The sequence below is a fragment of the Mus caroli genome, unplaced genomic scaffold (assembly GCF_978045245.1).
Source record: "Mus caroli unplaced genomic scaffold, Mus_caroli_1 scaffold_4, whole genome shotgun sequence".
Classification (NCBI taxonomy): Eukaryota; Metazoa; Chordata; class Mammalia; order Rodentia; family Muridae; genus Mus; species Mus caroli.
In genome coordinates this window covers 24,373,658-24,397,580 of record NW_028227259.1, presented here as the reverse complement: position 1 = coordinate 24,397,580, position 23,923 = coordinate 24,373,658, and the positions used below count along the sequence as shown (strand labels likewise).

General features: G+C 47.1%; 1 protein-coding gene across 1 annotated transcript in view; it reads right to left on the bottom strand.

Annotated features, from left to right (window-relative positions):
• LOC147005007 (actin-related protein 3B-like) overlaps positions 1 to 13,896 on the bottom strand; it is a 46,416-nt gene extending 32,520 nt beyond the window's left edge. Inside the window, exon 1 of the mRNA XM_085836530.1 lies at positions 13,790 to 13,896. Within this exon, the coding sequence (XP_085692656.1) occupies positions 13,790 to 13,861 (72 nt within the window). The 5' untranslated portion in view covers positions 13,862 to 13,896. The remainder of the gene's footprint in view (positions 1 to 13,789) is intronic.
• Positions 13,897 to 23,923: the final 10,027 nt, after the last annotated feature.

Genomic DNA, 23,923 nt, shown 5'->3' with positions numbered 1-23,923 from the left:
CCCTTTTCCTCCCCAACTTGCTTTTTTGATCATGGTGTTTCATCACAGCAATAGAAACCCTAAGACATCAGTCCTCTCTCAGAAGGTTGTCTTTGTAGGAGACAGAGACCACCACAGAAAACCACAACTAGTCAAAATACAATGAATATCAGGTCATGAGGTGCCCAGCTGCAACAAATATACCTAAGGCTCAGGGAACATGAGAGAAGACAGGATAGAAAGATTGTTAGGGTCCAGGAGGTCTGCTTTGAGACTACAAAGCAATCTCCTAGGAATGACAGGGAAAGCTTTTCACCCATGGTACTGAAACATAACCAACAAGACCAATACACATGCCGAAGTGGAAGGCCACGGCGCTCCACCCTAGACATCAGCCAACTGCTGCTGAGGGAGAGCACTGCTGAGGGAGAAACAATTAGACTTTTCCAAGGATGAGACCCAGGAAATAATCAAACTCAGGGGCGAAATCAACCAAGTGGAAACAAGAAGAACTATTCAAAGAATCAACCAAAGGAGGAGCTGGTTCTTTGAGAAAATCAACAAGATAGATAAACCCTTAGCCAGACTCACTAGAGGGCACAGGGACAGCATCCTAATTAACAAAATCAGAAATGAAAAGGGAGACATAACAACAGATCCTGAAGAAATCCAAAACGCCATCAGATCTTTCTACAAAAGGCTATACTCAACAAAACTGGAAAACCTGGACGAAATGGACAAATTTCTAGACAGATACCAGGTACCAAAGTTAAATCAGGATCAAGTTAACGATCTAAACAGTCCCATTTCCCCTAAAGAAATAGAAGCAGTCATTAATAGTCTCCCAACCAATAAAACCCCAGGACCAGATGGGTTTAGTGCAGAGTTCTATCGGACCTTCAAAGAAGGTCTAATCCCAGTTCTTAACAAACTATTCCACAAAATAGAAACAGAAGCTACTCTACCCAACTCATTCTATGAAGCCACAATTACTCTGATACCTAAACCACAAAAAGATCCCACAAAGATAGAGAACTTCAGACCAATTTCCCTTTTGAATATCGATGCAAAAATACTCAATAAAATTATCGCTAACCGAATCCAAGAACACATTAAAACAATCATCCATCCTGACCAAGTAGGTTTTATTCCAGGGATGCTGGGATGGTTTAATATACGAAAATACATCAACGTAATCCATTATATACACAAACTCAAAGACAAAAACCACATGAACATTTCCTTAGATGCAGAGAAAGCATTTGCCAAAATCCAACACCCATTCATGATAAAAGTCTTGGAAAGATCAGGAATTCAAGGCCCATACCTAAACATGATAAAAGCAATCTACAGCAAACCAGTAGCCAACACCAAAGTAAATGGTGAGAAGCTGGAAGAAATCCCACTAAAATCAGGGACTAGAAAAGGCTACCCACTTTCTCCCTACCTATTCAACATTTTACTTGAAGTCCTAGCCAGAGCAATTAGACAACAAAAGGAGATCAAGGGGATACAAATCGGAAAAGAAGAAGTCAAAATATCGCTTTTTGCAGATGATATGATAGTATATAATAAGTGACCCTAAAAATTCCACCAGAGAACTCCTAAACCTGATAAACAGCTTCAGTATAGTAGCTGGATATAAAATTAACTCAAACAAGTCAATGGCCTTTCTCTACACAAAGAATAAACAGGCTGAGAAAGAAATTAGGAAAACAACACCTTTCTCAATAGTCAAAATAATATAAAATACCTTGGTATGACTCTAACTAAGGAAGTGAAAGATCTGTATGATAAGAACTTCAAGTCTCTGAAGAAAGAAATTAAAGAAGATCTCAGAAGATGGAAAGATCTCCCATGCTCATGGATTGGCAGGATCAACATTGTAAAAATGGCTATCTTGCCAAAAGCAATCTACAGATTCAATGCAATCCCCATCAAAATTCCAACTCAATTCTTCAAGGAATTAGAAAGAGCAATCTGCAAATTCATCTGGAAAAACAAAAAGCCTAGGATAGCAAAAACTCTTCTCAAGGATAAAAGAACCTCTGGAGGAATCACCATGCCTGACCTAAAGCTGTCCTACAGAGCAATTGTGATTAAAAAAAAAACTGCATGGTACTGGTATAGCGATAGACAAGTAGACCAATGGAATAGAATTGAAGACCCAGAAATGAACCCACACACCTATGGTCACTTGATCTTTGACAAGGGAGCTAAAACCATCCAGTGGAAAAAAGACAGCATTTTCAACAAATGGTGCTGGCACAACTGGTGGTTATCATGTAGAAGAATGTGAATTGATCCATTCCTATCTCCTTGTACTAAGGTCAAATCTAAGTGGATCAAGGAACTCCACATAAAACCAGAGACACTGAAACTTATAGAGGAGGAAGTGGGGAAAAGCCTCAAAGATATGGGCACAGGGGAAAAATTCCTAAACAGAACAGCAATGGCTTGTGCTGTAAGATCGAGAATTGACAAATGGGACCTCATAAAACTGCAAAGCTTCTGTAAGGCAAAAGACACTGTGAGTAAGACAAAAAGGCCACCAACAGATTGGGAAAGGATCTTTACCTATCCTAAGTCAGATAAGGGACTAATATCCAATATATACAAAGAGCTCAAGAAGGTGGACTCCAGAAAAATCAAATAACCCCATTAAAAAATGGGGCTCAGAGCTAAACAAAGAATTCTCACCTGAGGAATAACGAATGGCTGAGAAGCATCTGAAAAAATGTTCAGCATCCTTAATCATCAGGAAAATGCAAATAAAAACAACCCTGATATTCCATCTCACACAGTCAGAATGGCTAAGATCAAAAATTCAGGTGACAGCAGATGCTGGCGAGGATGTGGACAAAGAGGAACACTCCTTCATTGTTGATGGGATTGCAAGCTTGTACATCCATTCTGGAAAATCCAGTCTGGTGGTCAGAAAATTGGACATAGTACTACCAGGGTATCCCGCAATACCTCTCCTCGGCATATATCCAGAAGATGTTCCAACTGGTAAGAAAGACACATGCTCCACTATGTTCATAACAGCCTTATTTATAATAGCCAGAAGCTGGAAAGAACCCAGATGCCCCTCAACAGAGGAATGAATACAGAAAATGTGGTACATTTACACAATGGAGTACTACTCAGCTATTAAAAAGAATGAATTTATGAAATTCCTAGGGAAATGGTTGTACCTGGAGGGCATCATCCTGAGTGAGGTAACCCAATCAAAAAAAGAACTCAAATGATATGTACTCACTAATAAGTGGATATTAGCCCAGAAACTTAGAATACCCAAGATATAAGTTACAATTTGCAAAACACATGAAACTCAAGAAGAACGAAGACCAAAGTGTGGACACTTTGCCCCTTCTGAGAATTGGGAACAAAACACCCATGGAAGGAGTTACTGAGACAAAGTTTGGAGCAGAGACAAAAAGGATGGACCATCTAGAGACTGCCATATCCAGGGATCCATCCCATAATCAGCCGCCAAACGCTGACACCATTGCATACACTAGCAAGATTTTGCTAAAAGGACCCTGATATAGCTGTCTCTTGTGAGACAATGCTGGGGCCTAGCAAACACAGAAGTGGATGCTCACAGTCAGCTAGTGGATGGATCACAGGGCCCCCAATGGAGGAACTAGAGAAAGTACCCAAGGAGCTGAAGGGATCTGCAACCCTATAGGTGGAACAACATTATGAACTAACCAGTACCCCGGAGCTCGTGTCTCTAGCTGCATATGTATCAAAAGATGGCCTAGTAGGCATCAGTGGAAAGAGCGCAATTGGTCATGCAAACTTTATATGCCTCAGTACAGGGGAATGCCAGGGCCAAAAAGTGAGAGTGGGTGGATAGGGGAGTGGGGGGGGGGGTATGGGGGACTTTTGGGATAGCATTGGAAATATAAAAGTGGAAAATACCTAATAAAAAATATTTAAAAAGGAAAAAAAAAGAAAATCAATCCTTATATGACTTCATAAAAAAAGAGAACCTCTCTCTCTCTCTCTCTCTCTCTCTCTCTCTCTCTCTCTCTCTCTCTCTCTCTCTCTCTCTCTCTCTCTCTCTCTCCTCTCTCCTCTCTCCTCCTCTCTCCTCTCTCTCCTCTCTCCTCTCTCCTCTCTCCTCTCTCCTCTCTCCTCTCTCCTCTCTCCTCTCTCCTCTCTCCTCTCTCCTCTCTCCTCTCTCCTCTCTCCTCTCTCCTCTCTCCTCTCTCCTCTCTCCTCTCTCCTCTCTCCTCTCTCCTCTCTCCTCTCTCCTCTCTCCTCTCTCTCTCTCTCTCTCTCTCTCTCTCTCTCTCTCTCTCTCTCTCTCTCTCTCTCTCTCTCACACACACACACACACACACACACACACACACACACAGGGTGGATAACATCTGAAACACAATGCCCAAGGCTGCAGGAGGGAGCACAGAGTGGCTGCTTGTCATCTCCTACTCTCCCACACTCACTATCACCAGCCCCAGCACAGCACAGCACAGCACAGCACAGCACAGCACAGCACAGCACAGCACAGCACAGCACAGCACAGCACAGCACAGCACAGCACACAGCTCCACCTCCTGCCACCACACAGTGGCCCCAGTCTCCCTTCTTCCCTTCCCATCTCATGCCGCACCCACCCCATCTCAATGCTTTACTTGGCTCCTTGACTTGTTCTTTCTTTTTGAGTTATATTCATAAAGTCTGAAAGATGTTTTCTAAAGTTACAACTTGATTTCCGCTCAATGCCACAGCGATCAGGCCAGTAGCACATGACTGTGATCTCAATTGTTCGGAAGGCTGAGGCAGGAGGATCACAATTTTGAGGCCTGATAAGGTTTCAGAGAAAGAGAGTTCATGCCCACACTCAGCAACTTTAGACCCTGCTTCAGAATGTGAAAAAAGCAGAGACACAGTAGGCACCAGGGGCGCGGTAGGCAATAAGGAGAGACACAGTGGGCACCAGGAGCGTTGTGGGCACTACAGAGAGACACAGTGGGCACCAGGAGCATGGTGGCCACTAAGGAGAGACACAGTGGGCACCAGGAGTATGGTGGGCACTAAGGAGAGACACGGTGGGCACCAGGAGCGCGTTGGGCACTAAGGAGAGACACAGTGGGCACCAGGGGCAGGGTGGCCACTAAGGAGAGACACGGTGGGCACCAGGAGTATGGTGGGCACTAAGGAGAGACACAGTGAGCACCAGTGGTGCGGTGGGCACTAAGGAGAGACACGGTGGGCACCAGGGGCAGGGTGGGCACTAAGGAGAGACACAGTGAGCACCAGGGTTGCGATGGCACTAAGGAGAGACACGGTGGGCACCAGGAGTACGGTGGGCACTAAGGAGAGACACAGTGGGCACCAGGAGTACGGTGGGCACTAAGGAGAGACAAAGTGAGCACCAGGGGCATGGTGGGCACTAAGGAGAGACACAGTGGGCACCAGGGGCACGGTGGGCACTAAGGAGAGACACAGTAGGCACCAGGGGCAGGGTGGCCACTAAGAAGACACAGTGGGCACCAGGGCGTGGTGGGCACTAAGAAGAGATACAGTGGGCACCAGGTGCGCAGTGGGCACTAAGGAGAGACACAGTGAGCACCAGGGATAAGGTGGACACTAAGGAGAGACACAATGAGCACCAGGGTTGCGGTGGCACTAAGGAGAGACACGGTGGGCACCAGGAGTACGGTGGGCACTAAGGAGAGACACAGTGAGCACCAGGGGCATGGTGGGCACTAAGGAGAGACACAGTGGGCACCAGAGGCACGGTGGGCACTAAGGAGAGACACAGTAGGCACCAGGAGCACAGTGGGCACTAAGGAGAGACATGGTGGGCACCAGGAGTACAGTGGGCACTAAGGAGAGACACAGTGGGCACCAGGGGCATGGTGGGCACTAAGGAGAGACACAGTGGGTACCAGGAGCACAGTGGGCACTAAGGAGAGACACAGTGGGCACCAGGAGTATGGTGGGCACTAAGGAGAGACACAGTGGGCACCAGGGGCAGGGGGGGCACTAAGGAGAGACACAGTGGGCACCAGGGGCATGGTGGGCACTAAGGAGAGACACAGTGGGCACCAGGGGCAGGGGGGGCACTAAGGAGAGACACAGTGAGCACCAGGGGCAGGGTGGGCACTAAGGAGAGACAAAGTGGGCACCAGGAGCATGGTGGGCACTAAGGAGAGACACAGTGGGCACCAGGAGTATGGTGGGCACTAAGGAGAGACACAGTGGGCACCAGGGGCACGGTGGGCACTAAGGAGAGACACAGTGGGCATCAGTGTCATGGTGGACACTAAGGAGAGACACAGTGGGCTCCAGTAGTATGGTGGGCACTAAGGAGAGACACAGTGGGCACCAGGGGCACGGTGGGCACTAAGGAGAGACACAGTGGGCACCAGGAGCATGGTGGGCAATAAGGAGAGACACAGTGGGCACCAGGAGTATGGTGGGCACTAAGGAGAGACACAGTTGGCACCAGGGGCAGAGTGGGCACTAAGGAGATACACAGTGGGCACCAGGTGTGCGGTGGGCACTAAGGAGAGACACAGTGGGCACCAGGTGTGCGGTGGGCACTAAGGAGAGACACAGTGGGCACCAGGGGCAGGGTGGGCACTAAAAAGAGACACAGTGGGCACCAGGGGCGCGGTGGGCACTAAGGAGAAACACACTGAGCACCAGGGGTGCGGTGGCACTAAGGAGAGACACGGTGGGCACCAGGGGCACGGTGGGCACTAAGGAGAGACACAGTGGGCACCAGGGGCACAGTGAGTACTAAGGAGAGTCACAGTGGGCACCAGGAGCATGGTGGACACTAAGGAGAGACACAGTGGGCTCCAGTAGTATGGTGGGCACTAAGGAGAGACACAGTGAGCACCAGGGGCATGGTGGGCACTAAGGAGAGACACAGTGGGCACCAGAGGCACGGTGGGCACTAAGGAGAGACACAGTAGGCACCAGGAGCACAGTGGGCACTAAGGAGAGACATGGTGGGCACCAGGAGTACAGTGGGCACTAAGGAGAGACACAGTGGGCACCAGGGGCATGGTGGGCACTAAGGAGAGACACAGTGGGTACCAGGAGCACAGTGGGCACTAAGGAGAGACACAGTGGGCACCAGGAGTATGGTGGGCACTAAGTAGAGACACAGTGGGCACCAGGGGCAGGGGGGGCACTAAGGAGAGACACAGTGGGCACCAGGGGCATGGTGGGCACTAAGGAGAGACACAGTGGGCACCAGGGACGTGGTGGGCACTAAGGAGAGATACAGTGGGCACCATGGGCACGTTTGGCACTAAGGAGAGACACAGTGAGCACCAGGGGCAGGGTGGGCACTAAGGAGAGACAAAGTGGGCACCAGGAGCATGGTGGGCACTAAGGAGAGACACAGTGGGCACCAGGAGTATGGTGGGCACTAAGGAGAGACACAGTGGGCACCAGGGGCACGGTGGGCACTAAGGAGAGACACAGTGGGCATCAGGGTCATGGTGGACACTAAGGAGAGACACAGTGGGCTCCAGTAGTATGGTGGGCACTAAGGAGAGACACAGTGGGCACCAGGGGCACGGTGGGCACTAAGGAGAGACACAGTGGGCACCAGGAGCATGGTGGGCAATAAGGAGAGACACAGTGGGCACCAGGAGTATGGTGGGCACTAAGGAGAGACACAGTTGGCACCAGGGGCAGAGTGGGCACTAAGGAGATACACAGTGGGCACCAGGTGTGCGGTGGGCACTAAGGAGAGACACAGTGGGCACCAGGTGTGCGGTGGGCACTAAGGAGAGACACAGTGGGCACCAGGGGCAGGGTGGGCACTAAAAAGAGACACAGTGGGCACCAGGGGCGCGGTGGGCACTAAGGAGAAACACACTGAGCACCAGGGGTGCGGTGGCACTAAGGAGAGACACGGTGGGCACCAGGGGCACGGTGGGCACTAAGGAGAGACACAGTGGGCACCAGGGGCACAGTGAGCACTAAGGAGAGTCACAGTGGGCACCAGGAGCATGGTGGACACTAAGGAGAGACACAGTGGGCTCCAGTAGTATGGTGGGCACTAAGGAGAGACACAGTGGGCACCAGGGGCACGGTGGGCACTAAGGAGAGACACAGTGGGCACCAGGAGCATGGTGGGCACTACGGAGAGACACAGTGGGCACCAGGAGTATGGTGGGTACTAAGGAGAGACACAGTTGGCACCAGGGGTGTGGTGGGCACTAAGGAGAGACATGGTGGGCACCAAGGGCGCAGTGGGCACTAAGGAGAGACACGGTGGGCACCAGTGGCACAGTGGGCACTAAGGAGAGACACAGTGGGCACCAGGGGCACGGTGGGCACTAAGGAGAGACACAGTGGGCACCAGGATTATGGTGGGCACTAAGGAGAGACACAGTGGGCACCAGGAGTATGGTGGGTACTAAGGAGAGACACAGTTGGCACCGGGGGTGCGGTGGGCACTAAGTAGAGACACGGTGGGCACCAAGGGCGCAGTGGGCACTAAGGAGAGACATGGTGGGCACCAGTGGCACGGTGGGCACTAAGGAGAGACACAGTGGGCACCAGGATTATGGTGGGCACTAAGGAGAGACACAGTGGGCACCAGGAGCGCGTTGGGCACTAAGGAGAGACACAGTGGGCACCAGGGGCAGGTTGGCCACTAAGGAGAGACACAGTGGGCACCAGGGAAGCGGTGGGCACTAAGGAGAGACACAGTGGGCACCAGGGCATGTTGGGCACTAAGAAGAGATACAGTGGGCACCAGGTGCGCGGTGGGCACTAAGGAGAGACACAGTGAGCACCAGGGGTGTGGTGGGCACTAAGGAGAGACACGGTGGGCACCAGGGGCAGGGTGAGCACTAAAGAGAGACACAGTGAGCACCAGGGGTGCGGTGGGCACTAAGGAGAGACACAGTGGGCAGTAGGGGCGTGGTGGACACTAAGAGAGACACTAAGGAGAGACACAGGGGCACCAGGTGCACAGTGGGCACTAAGGAGAGTCAGTGGGCACCAGGGGCAGGGTGGGCACTAAGGAGAGACACAGTGGGCACCAGGGGCACGGTGGGCATTAAGGAGAGATACAGTGGGCACCAGGGGTGCGGTGGGCACAAAGGAGAGACACAGTGGGCACCAGGGGCAGGGTGGGCACTAAGGAGAGATACAGTGGGCACCAGGGGTGTGGTGGGCACTAAGGAGAGACACAGTGGGCACCAGGGGCGTGGTGGGCACTAAGGAGAGATACAGTGGGCACCATGGGCGCGTTTGGCATTAAGGAGAGACACAGTGAGCACCAGGGGCAGGGTGAGCACTAAGGAGAGACACAATGGGCACCAGGGGCACGGTGGGCATTAAGGAGAGATACAGTGGGTACCAGGGGTGTGGTGGGCACTAAGGAGAGACACAATGGGCACCAGGGGCAGGGTGGGCACTAAGGAAAGACACAGTGGGCACCAGGGAAGCGGTGGGCACTAAGGAGAGACACAGTGGGCACCACGGGCTGGGTGGGCACTAAGGAGAGACACAGTGGGCACCAGGTGCGCAGTGGGCACTAAGGAGAGTCAGTGGGCACCAGGGGCACGGTGGGCACTAAGGAGAGACACAGTGGGCAGTAGGGGCGTGGTGGACACTAAGGAGAGACACAGTGGGCACTAGGGGTATACCCAGGTGGTGGAGAGCTTGCCATGCAAACCTCAAAGCCTAAGGATCAATTCCTAGAACAAAGAAAGAAAAGAAAAAACAGCAAACCTCTTTAAAGCAGGATTCTGGCAAATGTGGTGGCTAGTGGCTCACACTCCTAATCTCAACACCTGGAGACTGAGGCAGCAGGACTGCCATGAATTAAAGGCAGCCTGTGCTACATAGTGAGTCCCGGGCCAGTCTAGGCTACAGAATGCCTCAAAACACCCAGTTTTATGTTAAGGTCTGGTCAGTTCAGTGTTAGGGACAAGCACAGGACCCCTATCTGCCACCAGCTCAGTTCACAGGCCAGTGTGCGTCTAAATCATCAGAAAACATGCTGTCCCTGAAAAAATGTTCAACATCCTTAATCATCAGGGAAATGCAAATCAAAACAACCCTGAGATTCCACCTCACACCAGTCAGAATGGCTAAGATCAAAAATTCAGGTGACAGCAGATGCTGGCGAGGATGTGAAGAAAGAGGAACACTCTTCCATTGTTGGTGGGATTGCAAGCTTGCACAACCACTCTGGAAATCAGTCTGGTGGTTCCTTAGAAAATTGGACATAGTACTACCGGAGGATCCAGCAATACCTCTCCTGGGCATATATCCAGGAGATGTCCCAACCGGTAAGAAGGACACATGCTCCACTATGTTCATAGCAGCCTTATTTATAATAGCCAGAAGCTGGAAAGAACCCAGATGCCCCTCAACAGAGGAAAGGATACAGAAAATGTGGTACATTTACACAATGGAGTACTACTCAGCTATTAAAAAGAATGAATTTATGAAATTCCTAGCCAAATGGATGGACCTGGAGGGCATCATCCTGAGTGAGGTAACACAATCACAAAGGAACTCACACAATATGTACTCACTGATAAGTAGATATTAGCCCAAAACTTAGGATACCCAAGATATAAGATACAGTTTGCTAAACACATGAAACTCAAGAAGAATGAAGACTGAAGTGTGGACACTATGCCCCTCCTTAGAATTGGGAACAGAACACCCATGGAAGGAGTTACAGAGACAAAGTTTGGAGCTGTGACGAAAGGACAGACCATCTAGAGACTGCCATATCCAGGGATCCACCCCATAATCAGCTTCCAAACGCTGACACCATTGCATACACTAGCAAGATTTTGCTGAAAGGACCCAGATATAGCTGTCTCTTGTGAGACTATGCCGGGGCCTGGCAAACACAGAAGTGGATGCTCACAGTCAGCTAGTGGATGGATCACAGGGCCCCCAATGGAGGAGCTGGAGAAAGTACCGAAGGAGCTGAAGGGATCCGCAACCCTATAGGTGGAACAACAATATGAACTAACCAGTACCCTGGAGCTCTTGACTCTAGCTGCATATGTATCAAAAGATGGCCTAGTCGGCCATCACTGGAAAGAGAGGCCCATTGGACATGCAAACTTTATATGCCCCAGTACAGGGGAACGCCAGGGCCAAAAAAATGGGAATGGGTGGGTAGTGAAGTGGGGGGGGGAGGGTATGGGGGACTTTTGGGATAGCATTGGAAATGTAATTGAGGAAAAGATGTAATAAAAAATATTAAAAAAAAAAAGAAAAAGAAAACATGCTATTACCAGCTCGTTCTTGCTCTGAACCCTCCAATGACTAGATACAACACAAAGGACAGTCCTGTGGGCTCCTAACAGGCTGGTGATATGAGTCACTTAGGGCTTATACACACTAAACCCCAAGTCCTCACCTAAAGAGCAGTTAGATGTCTCCCCTCCCTCCTTCATCAGCTTCCTCCCTCCCAACCCCACCCACTGATGGGGAAGAACACAAGGCTGGGAGATAGCTCTGTTGGTGAAGTGCCTGCTACCTTTGTCCTGAGTTCACACCCACAGCACTCACGTAAAAGGTCAGGAATATTAGCAAACACACCTGTGAGAGGCAAGGCAGAAGGACCCACGTGGCTTGCTAGACAGACAGTAGAGCCAGAGTGGAAAGCTCTGCCTCAAAATGTAAAGCAGAGTCAGCACGATGGCTCTGCACTCTCCTCAAAGAGCAAACCCTGAGTTTTTAGGATCTACACGGTAAAAGAGAGACTCAACCTGGTAATCTGTGCTCTGTTGCACACCTGCATACCACAGCACACACATACCCTACCACCACCACACAAAATCTGTAAGTGTCATTTTTTTACTATAAAAATGAGGTGGAAGGGCTACAAAGTTATCTTAATGGTTAAGACCTTAGAGAGGACCTAAGTTTGATCCCAGCACACTTGTCTGACAGCTTACAATGTTTGTAACCCTAACTCCAGGGGACCCAAAGCCCCCTTCTGGGCTCTGTGGGCACCTGCACATATGTGGAAAACATGCATACACACACATATACCTGGAAGAAACAGGAAATTCCCAAAGTCACGTTCAACACTTGCAGATTCATAGTGCAGTGTGTGCACTATGATCTACTTTGTATTTGTTGAAATGGATTTGAATATTTTTAAAATTCACCATGGGTACCTATTTTTGGCAAATGGACTTTTCTAGGTTCACATGAAACTCCACCTCCGTTTCTTCCTAGAAACTGATTGTTTTTCCCATTTATATATATGCTAAATCAGGGAAGGGTGTGCATGTGTGAGAGAGATGGGGGGAGGGGAGGAAGAGGACCAAGAGGAGGACCAGGAGGAAATTAGAGGCAGAGACAGGAGAGAACAAAATCTTTCTGTCTGTCTGTCTGTCTGTCTGTCTGTCTGTCTGTCTGTCTCTCTCTCTCTCTCTCTCTCTTTCTCTCTCTCTCTCTCTCTCTCTCTCTTTCTAGGAAAGGTGTCCTGTGACATGCACTGCACTCACTCCACAAGCCTTAGGTCAGATCCCCTTTACGCAGAGGCAGAGAAGAGCCCTGGCACAGTAAGCTGAAGCACGCAGAAGGCAGCAGTTGGAGTGGTACCAGGCCCTAAAATCCTGTCCAACAGGTAGTCAGTGATAAGCAGGAGCAGGGAAAGCGCCAAGCCCAGCATGCAGAGTCTGAGACAAAGGAACTCATGCTGTCAGTCCCCTGGCCTCCTTTAGTCACTATAACCACTCCAGGGAGGAAATACAGAGGCCTGTAAGACACAGAAGCCATGCCTGACAATCCCACCTAAGGGGCAGCTCAGAGCACCCTCAAAGACTGCCTTGACAGACATTAACTCTGTAGACTCCTTAACTATTAACCTTGTAGTTACCACCTTCTAAGCCAGACAACTCTAAAGAGGGTGTATGGGAAAACACTGAAAATCATTATAACTGAATTTGGAACCATTTAACAATATACTTGCACAGAAAAATCCAAAGCTAATTCATGTGAGTTTTAATATGCAGCTTCTGTTGTACAGAGTTTCTGTTCACTAAGTAAGCATATTTTACCTTAGCCTACTTTTAATGTAAAAAGACTGCTCCATGGAAGGAAACATTATGTTAAATAGAACAATGAGATCTCAGAGATCCCAGGAGGGATTTCTTCTCATTTCTCTATGCAGTTGTTGTTTGACAGGACACTTACATACCATCATCAGAGCCCATAACTCAGATCAGTTCCCTCCTACAATAGGATCTAAACACTGGAAAGTGATCTCATAGCTAGGGTTCCTCTGTGATAACAGAATAATAGTCACAGCGTCCACTCCTGAGGACACTGCAGGACATAAGAGCTTCCCACCCAAGCCTCCCTCTCTGAACCTTGTGCTTGAGCTTACAGTACTCACCCCTCCTCCCAGTCTAAGAGACCACAGACAGCTCAGGCACACAGGACAAAACCACCGGGAAGGTTCCTAAGCTTAGGAAAGCTGCAGGTAAAAGGTCTCCCTTCTACCACTGAGCAGAAATACGGAAAGACTCTGAAGTAGCGGCACAGGACGTTGGATAGCTGTCCTGAGGCACCAGAGAGCCACACTAAAAGCCCAGTTCATCCTGAAGCTGATGGTCCGAGGAGCCCCAGGCAGCCGAGCTCTGCCCTTCCTGGTCTGCAGGGTGCTAAGCCTTGTAGGATCTTGATATTCTTCTTGCACTTTCTGGTATTTGCCCCTAAAAGCAGCCTGACTCATGCAAAGTCTTTAGGAAGACTCTGCATTTAAAAAAGGAAATCTAAGTACTTTGGAACTCACAGGAGTGTATTTCTCTTGGTTCCAACTACTCACCATTAAAAAGTAATGGTCCTCAGGCTCAGCACGAAGATACTTAAAGACCACTTGTTCCATGAACCTTTCCATAAGATCCCAGTCTTCAACGATGCCATGTCGTATAGGCCACTGCAGCAAAAAGGGCAGAAGCAGCAGAGTCACCAAAGGAACGCAGAGGAGGCTGTGTGCTCCCACAGAATGAAGGCCTCCTGGGGGGCAACTCCCAGTGACGAAAACATAAGCAACATACATGTATTTACAGCAGTGCCTCTCAGTACATGGAACTACCTGATGGCCGTGGCAGACCCATCAACCATGCAACTCCCTCTGGTCCTTCTGAGTTTACTGAAGACAAAGTGGCTTTGCTGGTGACAAGGTGGAGAAAAGGACACTTCGTGCACTGCTGGTGGACTGTAAAGTGGCAGAACTATTACAGAAGTCAGTGTGAAGATTCCTAATAAGAACTAAACACAGAACTGCGGTATAGACCAGGGATATAACTGAAGGACTCCAAGTCAATAAACCTTGGAGACAGATGCATGGCAATGGTGACCACTGTGTATTCACAGGAGCCAAGGAAAGGGACCCAGCTAGATGTCTGTCAAAAGTGGATGGATTCCTTCTCAATGTAATATTGATACACAATGGGATCTTATTTAGCCATTAAAAAATGAAATCATGGGGTTGGAGAGATGGCTCAGCAGTTAAGAGCACTGACTGCTATTCCAGAGGTCCTGAGTTCAAATCCCAGCAACCACATGGTGGCTCACAAACATCTGTAATGCAGTCCAATGAACTCTTCTGGTGTGTGTCTGAAGATAGCTACAGTGTACTTATATAAATAAAAATAAATAAATCTTTTTTAAAAATGAAATCATGATTGGGGGAAAAACAAATGCAAAGGGATATTATTAAGGTAAATAAAATAGGCCAGACCCAAAAAAACAAAGATTTCATGTTTTCTTTTATATATGGGACCTTGATTTAAATCAATCTCTCTCCCTCTCTCTGTCTGTCTGTCTGTCTCTCTCTCTCTCTCTTTGTGTATGTGTATGTGAGTGTGTGTCAGTGTACATGAATATATGTGTGTATGTGTCTGTGTATGTGTGTGTGAATGAGTCTGTGTGCATGTCTGTATGAGTGAGTGTGTCTGTGTGTGTATATGTGTGTGTGAGTGTGTCTGTGTGTGTGAATGTGTGTCAATGAGTCTCTGTGTGTGTCTGTGTATGAGTGTGTGTGTGTCTGTGAGTGTCTGTGCATGTGTATGTGTGTGTGAGTGTGTGTGAATGAGTCTGTGTATGTATGTGTGTGTGTGAATGAGTCTCTGTGTGTACCTGTGTGTGAGTGTCTCTCTGTGTGTGTGTGTGAGTGTCTCTCTCTGTGTGTGTGTGTGTGTGTGTGTGTGTGTGTGTGTGTGTGTGTGTGTGTGTGATGAGTGAAAGCAAAGAGGGTACCATGGGAGGAAAGGAAGTGATCTTACGGGAGGAGGGAGAAAAGAAGGATGGAGTTCATGTATCATAAGGGCAGAAAGGAGGAGTATTTGGAGGAGAGGAGGGAACTGGCAAGAATGGGAGGGTGGACCAGAGAGGTCATGAGGTCATCAGAGGAAGTGGGAGAAGAAGAACAAAATACAATGACAAATGTCAGGATGCAATCCATCGCTTGGTATGCTAAATTTAAAAAGTAATTTAAATTATTTCTTAAAAAAACACATGCATAGCCAGGCATGGTGGCACACACCTATAATCTTAGCACTTAGGAGGCAGAGGCAGGTGGATTTCTGAGTTCAACGCCAGCCTAGTCCACAGAGTGAGTTCCAGGACAGCCAGGGCTACACAGAGAAACCCTGTCTGGAAAAACCAACCCTCCCCACTCCACACACACACAAAAGCAAACCCCATGCATTTAATATCAGCACTTCTTCTTAGTCACTCAGTCTTCAGTCTCCACATCTGACACGTATGTCAGTCAACATGCACCTTCCCAGAAGGGCAGGTTTTGCTCACCCTGATGACAACTGTGTGACTCAGGACTGTGCTAGCTCACTTGGTACTCCACTCTGAAATCCACCTCTTCAAAAACAACACCCTCGGTTCAACTAACCACCTCTGCCTGAGCATAAGAAACAAGAGCGTTCCACAACTCACAGTTACAACCTCCAGACACAGCCATGCTCTGCTCCGTTTGGCTCTGCTCTTACACAATCACACTGCTGGCACAACTTTACCTTGGTAGCATAGGTAGGTTTATCAATGGCTTCATCCCCTATGAAGAAATCAAGGTCATCAACTCCTCTCAACACCCGCCTTTGGGCTTGATCAACTACCTTTGCGGATTCTCGAATGGCGATACCTGAGGGGAAACAGATGTTTTTCTTTCAATCTCCACGAGTTGCCTGAATTATCAGGAACAGTTAACATAATCTATATGTCCATATGAGTGAATGGTGATGGCTAAGGTTGTATCGGTGTTGGGATGCTCCCGGGGATGTGGTGAGCACGTGAAGTAAGAGAGAAACAAACAACTCTTTTCCAGTATCATCTCAGTGTGATGCAAGGGAACTGCTTTTAATGTTGGCACCGAAGCAATGTTATTCATCGACCTCATATGGAGGAGCCCCTTAAGAAATCAGGGAATGTTATAGACTATACACCCACTACAGGTTGATTACAAAATACAGTGCGGGGGCAAAATTCTATAAACCTAGAAGATTAAGGGAAACTGAATGTGTATATATTCTTAAGTCATTTTAATAAAATGACATCAAATAGTTCTTAGATATAGAGTCTATTTATAGAGGGGGAGGAACTGTGCCTTCCAACTAAAATGAAGCTATCAGGTTAAAGACCCAAATCTATTGCAAAATGACAGATACAATTATTCAAAGAAAAATACCGCAGAAGATCTTAACAGTACATTTTTGCAACTACACTTAGTAATAAATAATCATATAAACTTTACTCCAGAATTAATATCCAATAAACTGGGAAACACTCCTAAGCCCTGGTCACAGTCGGAGCTCCCTTCAATTCCTCCTCCTCCTCGGGTCTCTGGGGAAAGCCATCCCCTCCTGGAAACATGCCCTGACTACCAAGCAGTGAGGCCATGTTCTCAGTGTCCACTGGCCCTTCCTCCTCCCATCAATTCATCCTTCATAAAGAGTACCAACCAATCCACCCCTGAGACTGGAGACCCTCCAAGTGCATCTTCTACTACATCTCCAGGGATGGGCACATGCAAATCACTAAAGTAAGAGGCACAGAGAGTTAGGGAGAACTCTGCTGCTCCTCTTTGTGCACTGTCACCGAGTCATCAGGGGAGCCTATCAGGTAGGGACTATGTCATGCTGCTTCCAAGAAACAGAGCCAGGCTTTGCATCTGAGCAGCTGACACCAGTGAGCACCAGAGACATGTGTGTCGTGTTAATATTCTATTCTTCTGAAATACTGATTGTGAATTTGGAAAATGGTCAAACTATGTCAAATCATTCTAACATAAGCCTAATTCTGTAATTATGCCAACAGAACATCCTAAGGGGTTTAGTGTATATCTAGTAAAGCCACAGTCACCACTGCAAATAAACAGGAGGTCCTCAGAGTTCAATCATGAGAATCCTGTGTGTGCCTCAAAAGGGAGTGTACATGATCTTTCTGAAAGCCCCTTGCACACAGAGCTCAAGACTCCCAGGCTAGCTGCTCTACAATAAGTGCGCTCAGCATGAACGAGAGGGATGCATCCCACCACCCGCTATGCAGGGCTGCACACAATACATACAGACACTCAACAGGAACACAGAGCACCACACTGAACACCACACTGAAAATGTGCCTCAACACTTACGGGGCAGCAAGATGGAACCACTGAGGGGAGAAATAGGGAAACACTGTAACAATGGATTCATCCAGTAAGTCACCTTCTAAAAGTCACTCTAAAGGAGTGTCCGAGTGAATAAGGATACAAAGTGTTCCTTAGAACAAATCACAGTGGGGACAAGGCACACCCACTCAGCGGTCCTAACTCACCTGAAGTGAGAGTTGGTGAAACTGTGTCAAAGACTCACACAGAGCCACCAAGTGGCCTTTCAGAACCACAGGCTCCATTTCAGTAACTTACAGACCACCTGGTGTGTGGGACTGAGACTGTCAATCAAAGCCAGGCATAGCTAACCCTGGGCAGCATATCTGCTTTTCAATTATGGGGCTGGAAGGGAAGATAACAGAACAAAAATCAAATGTTTATACCCTAGCAGGTTGTGTCCAGCTTTTAGCATTGCTACACAAAGTTGTCATCTACAAGTTCACTGCACAACTGAATTAAGTGAATCTGTAACTTTGTGTCAGCCTTATCAGCCTATGCTGTAGCACAGCACACTACTTCCACAGTGGGAAGTTTAACAAATCCAACTACTCGCCTATCTGGAATTGTAAGATGCACTTTGCAGTAAATTCATCTTAAAAACTATTCCAGGTTTGGCATGATGGGTCGTGGGTAAAGGCACTTGCGACCAAACCTCATGACATGAGTTCAACTCCATGACCAACTGGTAGAAGGAGAAAACTGATACTAGCAGCTTGTCCTCTGACCTCTGTACACACTGTGCCACAAGTATACACACACACACACCAATAATAATAATAATAATAATAATAATAATATAATAGTAATAAGTAAATGTAAAACATTATTCCAAAACAAATAAGTATACACATAACTTATTTCTGAAAGTACAAAAAAAGAGAGTTTTCTAACACCCTCAAATGATTACAGAGACAGAATTAAAGCAGCATTTAAGAGTGAATGGGAAGTCTTTTTTTCCTGAGAAGAGCATCATGAAGTAACAGTGAAGAGAAGGATACAAGAAGGGCCTGAGAGATGGCTCAGTGGTCAAGGGCGCCTGCTCTCACAGAGGACCTGGGTTCTATTCCCAGGACCAGTTGGCTCACAATCACCTGTAACTAGAGTCCCTGGGGAATCTGGAACCCTCTTCTGACCTTGTGGGCAAGAAATGAATGTGGTACATAGACATATGTGCAGCAAGATACCCTCACACAGAAAATATATTTGTAAAAAAAGGAAAAGATAGAGTTATTCTACTGCCTGGCAAGAACAAGCTTAATTAATTATGTATAAATTTCCAATTAAACTGTCAAGTTAGTAGTACAGAATGGGGGAGGGGAGAGGGGAAAAGATCCCACAATTCATAGCTCAAGTCTGCCAAGAATCTGGGGGCAAAACATGAACCAAAAGGAAAAGAAAGCCATAGCCCAACCCCACCCCACCAAAAGCCTAAGACTTGACAGGAAATAAAGGAGCACAAACAGAAATTTAAATGACAGTAAAGTAAATCTTATCCCTCCCTGTTCTGAGCCCAGGCCCTAATGGAGCTAAGTTTTGGTGGCAGGGAGGAGAGGAGAGGAGACTAGAGATGTGGGAGAGAGGAAGTGGGGGAGGGAGATGGCACTTATTTTCATAATTGTATGGCAAGCAATAAAATCCAAGCAAAGCAATAAAGACACACAAGCTTGAGGTGGAGATGAGGCTCAGTGGCAGAGCGCTTGTCTAACCTAGGTTGCCCAGCAACCCTAGCACCCACTGCAAGCTACAGAGCCCTGCCCTCCTCTCCACCCAGCCCTAACACAGACCCTTTCCAACTAAGTGTCCAAAAAGGCCAAGAGGAAACCTTGCCCTTTGACCCCAAATTGCTAGAAACAAAGAGACATTTCTCCCTTTAAACAAAATAAAGAATCTCATAGCATATTAAACCATATAGCAAGAACTTGAAACATCAACTTAAATCAGATTGGATGGAGATGGCACAGATCTTACATTAGGAAACAGGGGGCCCTAGAACAAGTCCATAACACTCTTCAGAAGTTTCAAATCAAGAACTGCGCACCCCCATTGTATCAAAGTCAGTTCCCTGGAGCAGAATAGGATTTTTCTGTTTGGTAGCCTTACTTTGGCTTTTGAGACAGATCTTCTTTCTGTGTGGTCCAGGCTGGCACAAACTCTCCATCCTTCTGCCTCAGCCTCCTGATTGGATTATAGTGCTGGGTTATCCTGCCCAGCTCCCAGACTGTTTCTTTGTAACTAGTTTGTTGTTACTTCTCTTTTGGGTTTTGTTTCATCTGAGGAAAGCTGCTCAGTAAAAACCAGACTCTTTATGACCTCTTCATGTTTATTTATTTTTTGTTTTTGTTTTTGTTTTTTGTTGTTTTTGTTTTTTGAGACAGGGTATCTCTGTATAGCCCTGGCTGTCCTGGAACTCACTTTGTAGACCAGGCTGGCCTTGAACTCAGAAATCTGCCTGCCTCTGCCTCCCGAGTGCTGGGATTAAAGGTGTGCACCATATATTTTTCAATCATGCTTCCAGGCATTAAGTTTTGCTGAGCATGTCTGTATTTGTTTAGTGGACTTTGGTGGGGCCATCCTTGGCACTGCTGAAGTGAATGAGATCTTGCTAACTAGCTTTTTTGTGGATCTCAGTATGAGCAAAGAAACAAAATCCAAGTGTCTGAACAGACTTCTTGTGTTCTGCAAATATTGTGTTCTGCAAATATTAAAAACGTGTTCTGTATGTGTGTTTTATGTAGTCTTGGAGTGTTTCCTTAAAGTAAGACTTCAAGTACACAGAGAGTGACTGTTTGTTTAGCACATTTGGAGTTAAGATAAAATAGTTAGAAATACTAAGAATGTCAAACCATCACAGCAGAACTGTAGGAATCAAATTAAACAACTGCCTTTAGAAAAACAATTAAGTGTCTAGAATACATCATGTCTTATTATTTTAAATCATTGTCTTAAGTTTTCTGTTCAAAAAGTAAAAAAAGGTATATAATCAAGATGAAGAAGACAAACTGTCCTGGTCCTGCTGCCTCTGCCTCCCAAGGGCTCATTCCAGACATGTGTCACTGGACACAGCTCTTGGAACATTGTTTAAACCTGGAATAGCACGGCCATAAACAAACGCCTATATAGAACCACTAATGAAACACTAAAACTGTGCTCTCTTCAAAGTCAGTAAGACAAAGTTCTAATTACTGTTTTAATAGAAGTTCTAGCCCTCATAACACACACACACATACACACACATACACACACACACACACACACACACCCATCGACCAGCAGGATGGCTCGGTGGGTAAAGGTGCCTGCCACCAAGCCTGACGACCTGAGTTCAATCCCTGGGACCCACGTGATAGAGGAAGAGAACTGACTCTTGGACATTGTCCTCTATCTCCATATGCATAGTGTGGCATGTGCACCCCACATACAATAAAGAAAGAAATGTTCCAAAAGAATGAGCAAATACTACAAACAGCCACAATAAGGAAGCAAAATGAAGACCAGAATCAGAATTAGAATTATTAGAATTAGAATTAGATTAGACTTAGCCAAACAGCCATTATTTGCAAGTAATGCAATGGCCTGCCTGCAGATGGGGCTGGGTGATGGCCCAATCAGTAAGGCACTTGCTGTGCAAGCAACAGAACAGAGTTTAGCTCCCCAACATCCATGTAGAGGCTGAGCAGAGACTTATGTATGCAGAGGCCCAGTGCTGGGAAGGCAGAAACAGGAGTTCACTGGCTGGCAGGGTGGCCTAGCAGAGTTGATAAGCTCCAAGGTAAGAGAATGATACTGTCTCAAAAATTAAGATGCAGAGCAATGAACAAAGACATCAACCTCTCGCCTCTGTCCACAGGCATTCACAGGTGCTCACATCCACACAACACATATACCACAAAAACAGTCAGGGGAGAGAGAGGAAAGAAGGGAGGGAGAGAGGGAGGGAGGGAGGGCTTAACTGTAGACTATCAAACAAATGTTGCTGCATACAAAAATAACTTACAAATCTAAAACTGTTATGATTTATTTGATTTCAAGTTATGCATGTGTATCTGCATTTGTATGTAGGAATGTGCATGTGTGTCTGCAGATGCTCACAGAGTCCAGAAGAGGGCATAGGATTCCCTGGAGCTGGGCTTACAGGCAGCTACAGTAAACTGCGCAACATGAGTACTGGGATCTGAACTCAGTTCCTTGCAAAGAGCAGTATGCGCTCTCAGCTGCTGCAGTCCCAAGAGTGTGCTCATGTGGCTAGCAAGAACTAGTCAGAAAGTTTAATTATAAAAATAAATTTACACACAATAAAACATAATAACTGCTATAGATAAATCTAACCAAAAAAGCATGTGGAAGAATATAAAGAAGATAAAACTTTTCTGAAAAACTCACAAGACATGAATGAACAATGGCAACACCTGCTCTGCCTTCATGAGCAGGAAATGAAGACTCAATTCTTATTCATGAATATCAAATTAAATGTAAAAATCTTAAATTACCCTATAAAAAGAGTATCTCAAATCAAGACCTCCTATAAGTTTTTATAATTATCTAACTGATTCTAAAATTTACAATCTAAAGGAAAAGCCAAATCATTCCAAAAAAAGGAAGGAAGGAAGGAAGGAAGGAAGAAGGAAGGAGAGAGGAAGAAAGGAAGGAAGGAAGGAAAGAAGGAAGGAAGGAAGGAGGGAGGGAGGGAGGGAGGGAGGGAGGGAGGGAGGGAGGGAGGAAGGAAGGAAGGAAGGAAGGAAGGAAGGAAGGAAGGAAGGAAGGAAGGAAGGAGAAGAGAGAGGAAGGAAGGAGAGAGGAAGGAAGTAGGGAGGGAGGGAAGGAGGGAGGGAGGGAGGGAGGGAAGGAGGGAGGAAAGAAGGGAGGAAGGAAGGAAGGAAGGAAGGAAGGAAGGAAGGAAGGAAGGGAGGGAGGGAAGAAGGAAGGAGAGAGGAAGGAAGGAAGGAAGGAAGGAAGGAAGGAAGGAAGGAAGGAAGGAGAGAGGAAGGAAGGAAGGAAGGAAGGAAGGAAGGAAGGAAGGAATGAGAGAGGAAGGAAGGAAGTAGGGAGGGAGGGAGAGAAGGAGGGAAGGAGGAAAGAAGGAAGAAAGGAAGGAAGGAGGAAGGAAGGGAGGGAGGGAGGAAGGAAGGAAGGAAGGAGGAAGGGAGGGAGGGAAGGAGGGAGGGAGGAAGGAAGGAAGGAAGGAAGGAAGGAAGGAAGGAAGGAAGGAAGGAAGGAAGGAAGGAGAAGAGAGAGGAAGGAAGGAGAGAGGAAGGAAGTAGGGAGGAAGGGAGGGAGGGAGGGAGGGAGGGAGGGAGGGAGGGAGGAAGGGAGGAAGGAAGGAAGGAAAGAAGGAAGGAAGGAAAGAAGGAAGGAAGGAAGGAAGGAAGGAAGGGAGGGAGGGAGGGAGGGAGGGAGGGAGGGAGGGAGGGAGGGAGAACATCAAACCCACTAGAGAAAACTGTATAACACAAAATGGGGTTCAAACTGCATTCCTGGAGCAGAGACAGGTAAACACATCAATGAAGAAAATAAAGACCAAATGTTCCTAAGCATGGGCAGGCATGGTGCCTCACATCTGTAAGCCCAGCACTCTGGAGCCTGAGGCAGAAGATTAACAGTTCTGAGCTATTTGGTAAAATCCTGTATCCAGAACAATATTGCCAAGCATAAATGTGACCACGGTGTGACAGAAAAGGAGTGTCAAATGGGAGTGCACTTGTTGATCACTTGTGCGGAACAGGGGGGGAACTGGCCTAGACTTAGAAATAAAATCAGCTAGCTATCTTTCACACAAATTCAAAACTTAATTCAGAAAATACACAATTCCTTTGGAATTGGAGTACACTTTTAAAAATAGCAACATGATGAGCTGAAAAATATTGAAATGTTTGACTCTATCAAATTTAAAATTTCACACTTTAAGAATGTCACAGTGCACTAGGAATCTCAGTGGTTAGTACAAACACCACAAAAATAAACAAATAATCACAAAAATAGGAATAATAGCTGTAACAAATCGGTACATGATGCCTAGTGTCCCCACAACACAAAACTTGCCAAAAATGCAATCTTAAAAAATGGAAAAAGGCATGAACAGCTAAGGAACGATGCTCAGGTTTACCGCTAAGCATAGAAATCAAATTCTAAAAGTCAAGTAACTTTACATTCGCTGGAGTTGCCAGTGGGCAGAGACCAATACTGGATTCCTGAGAAGCCAGCTGCAGAGCAGCCACACAACCAGAGCAGCTCGGATCCCTGCTCGGGCAGGTGGGCAAGGCCACCCGTTCTGTATAATAGAAAAACTGGAAAATATTT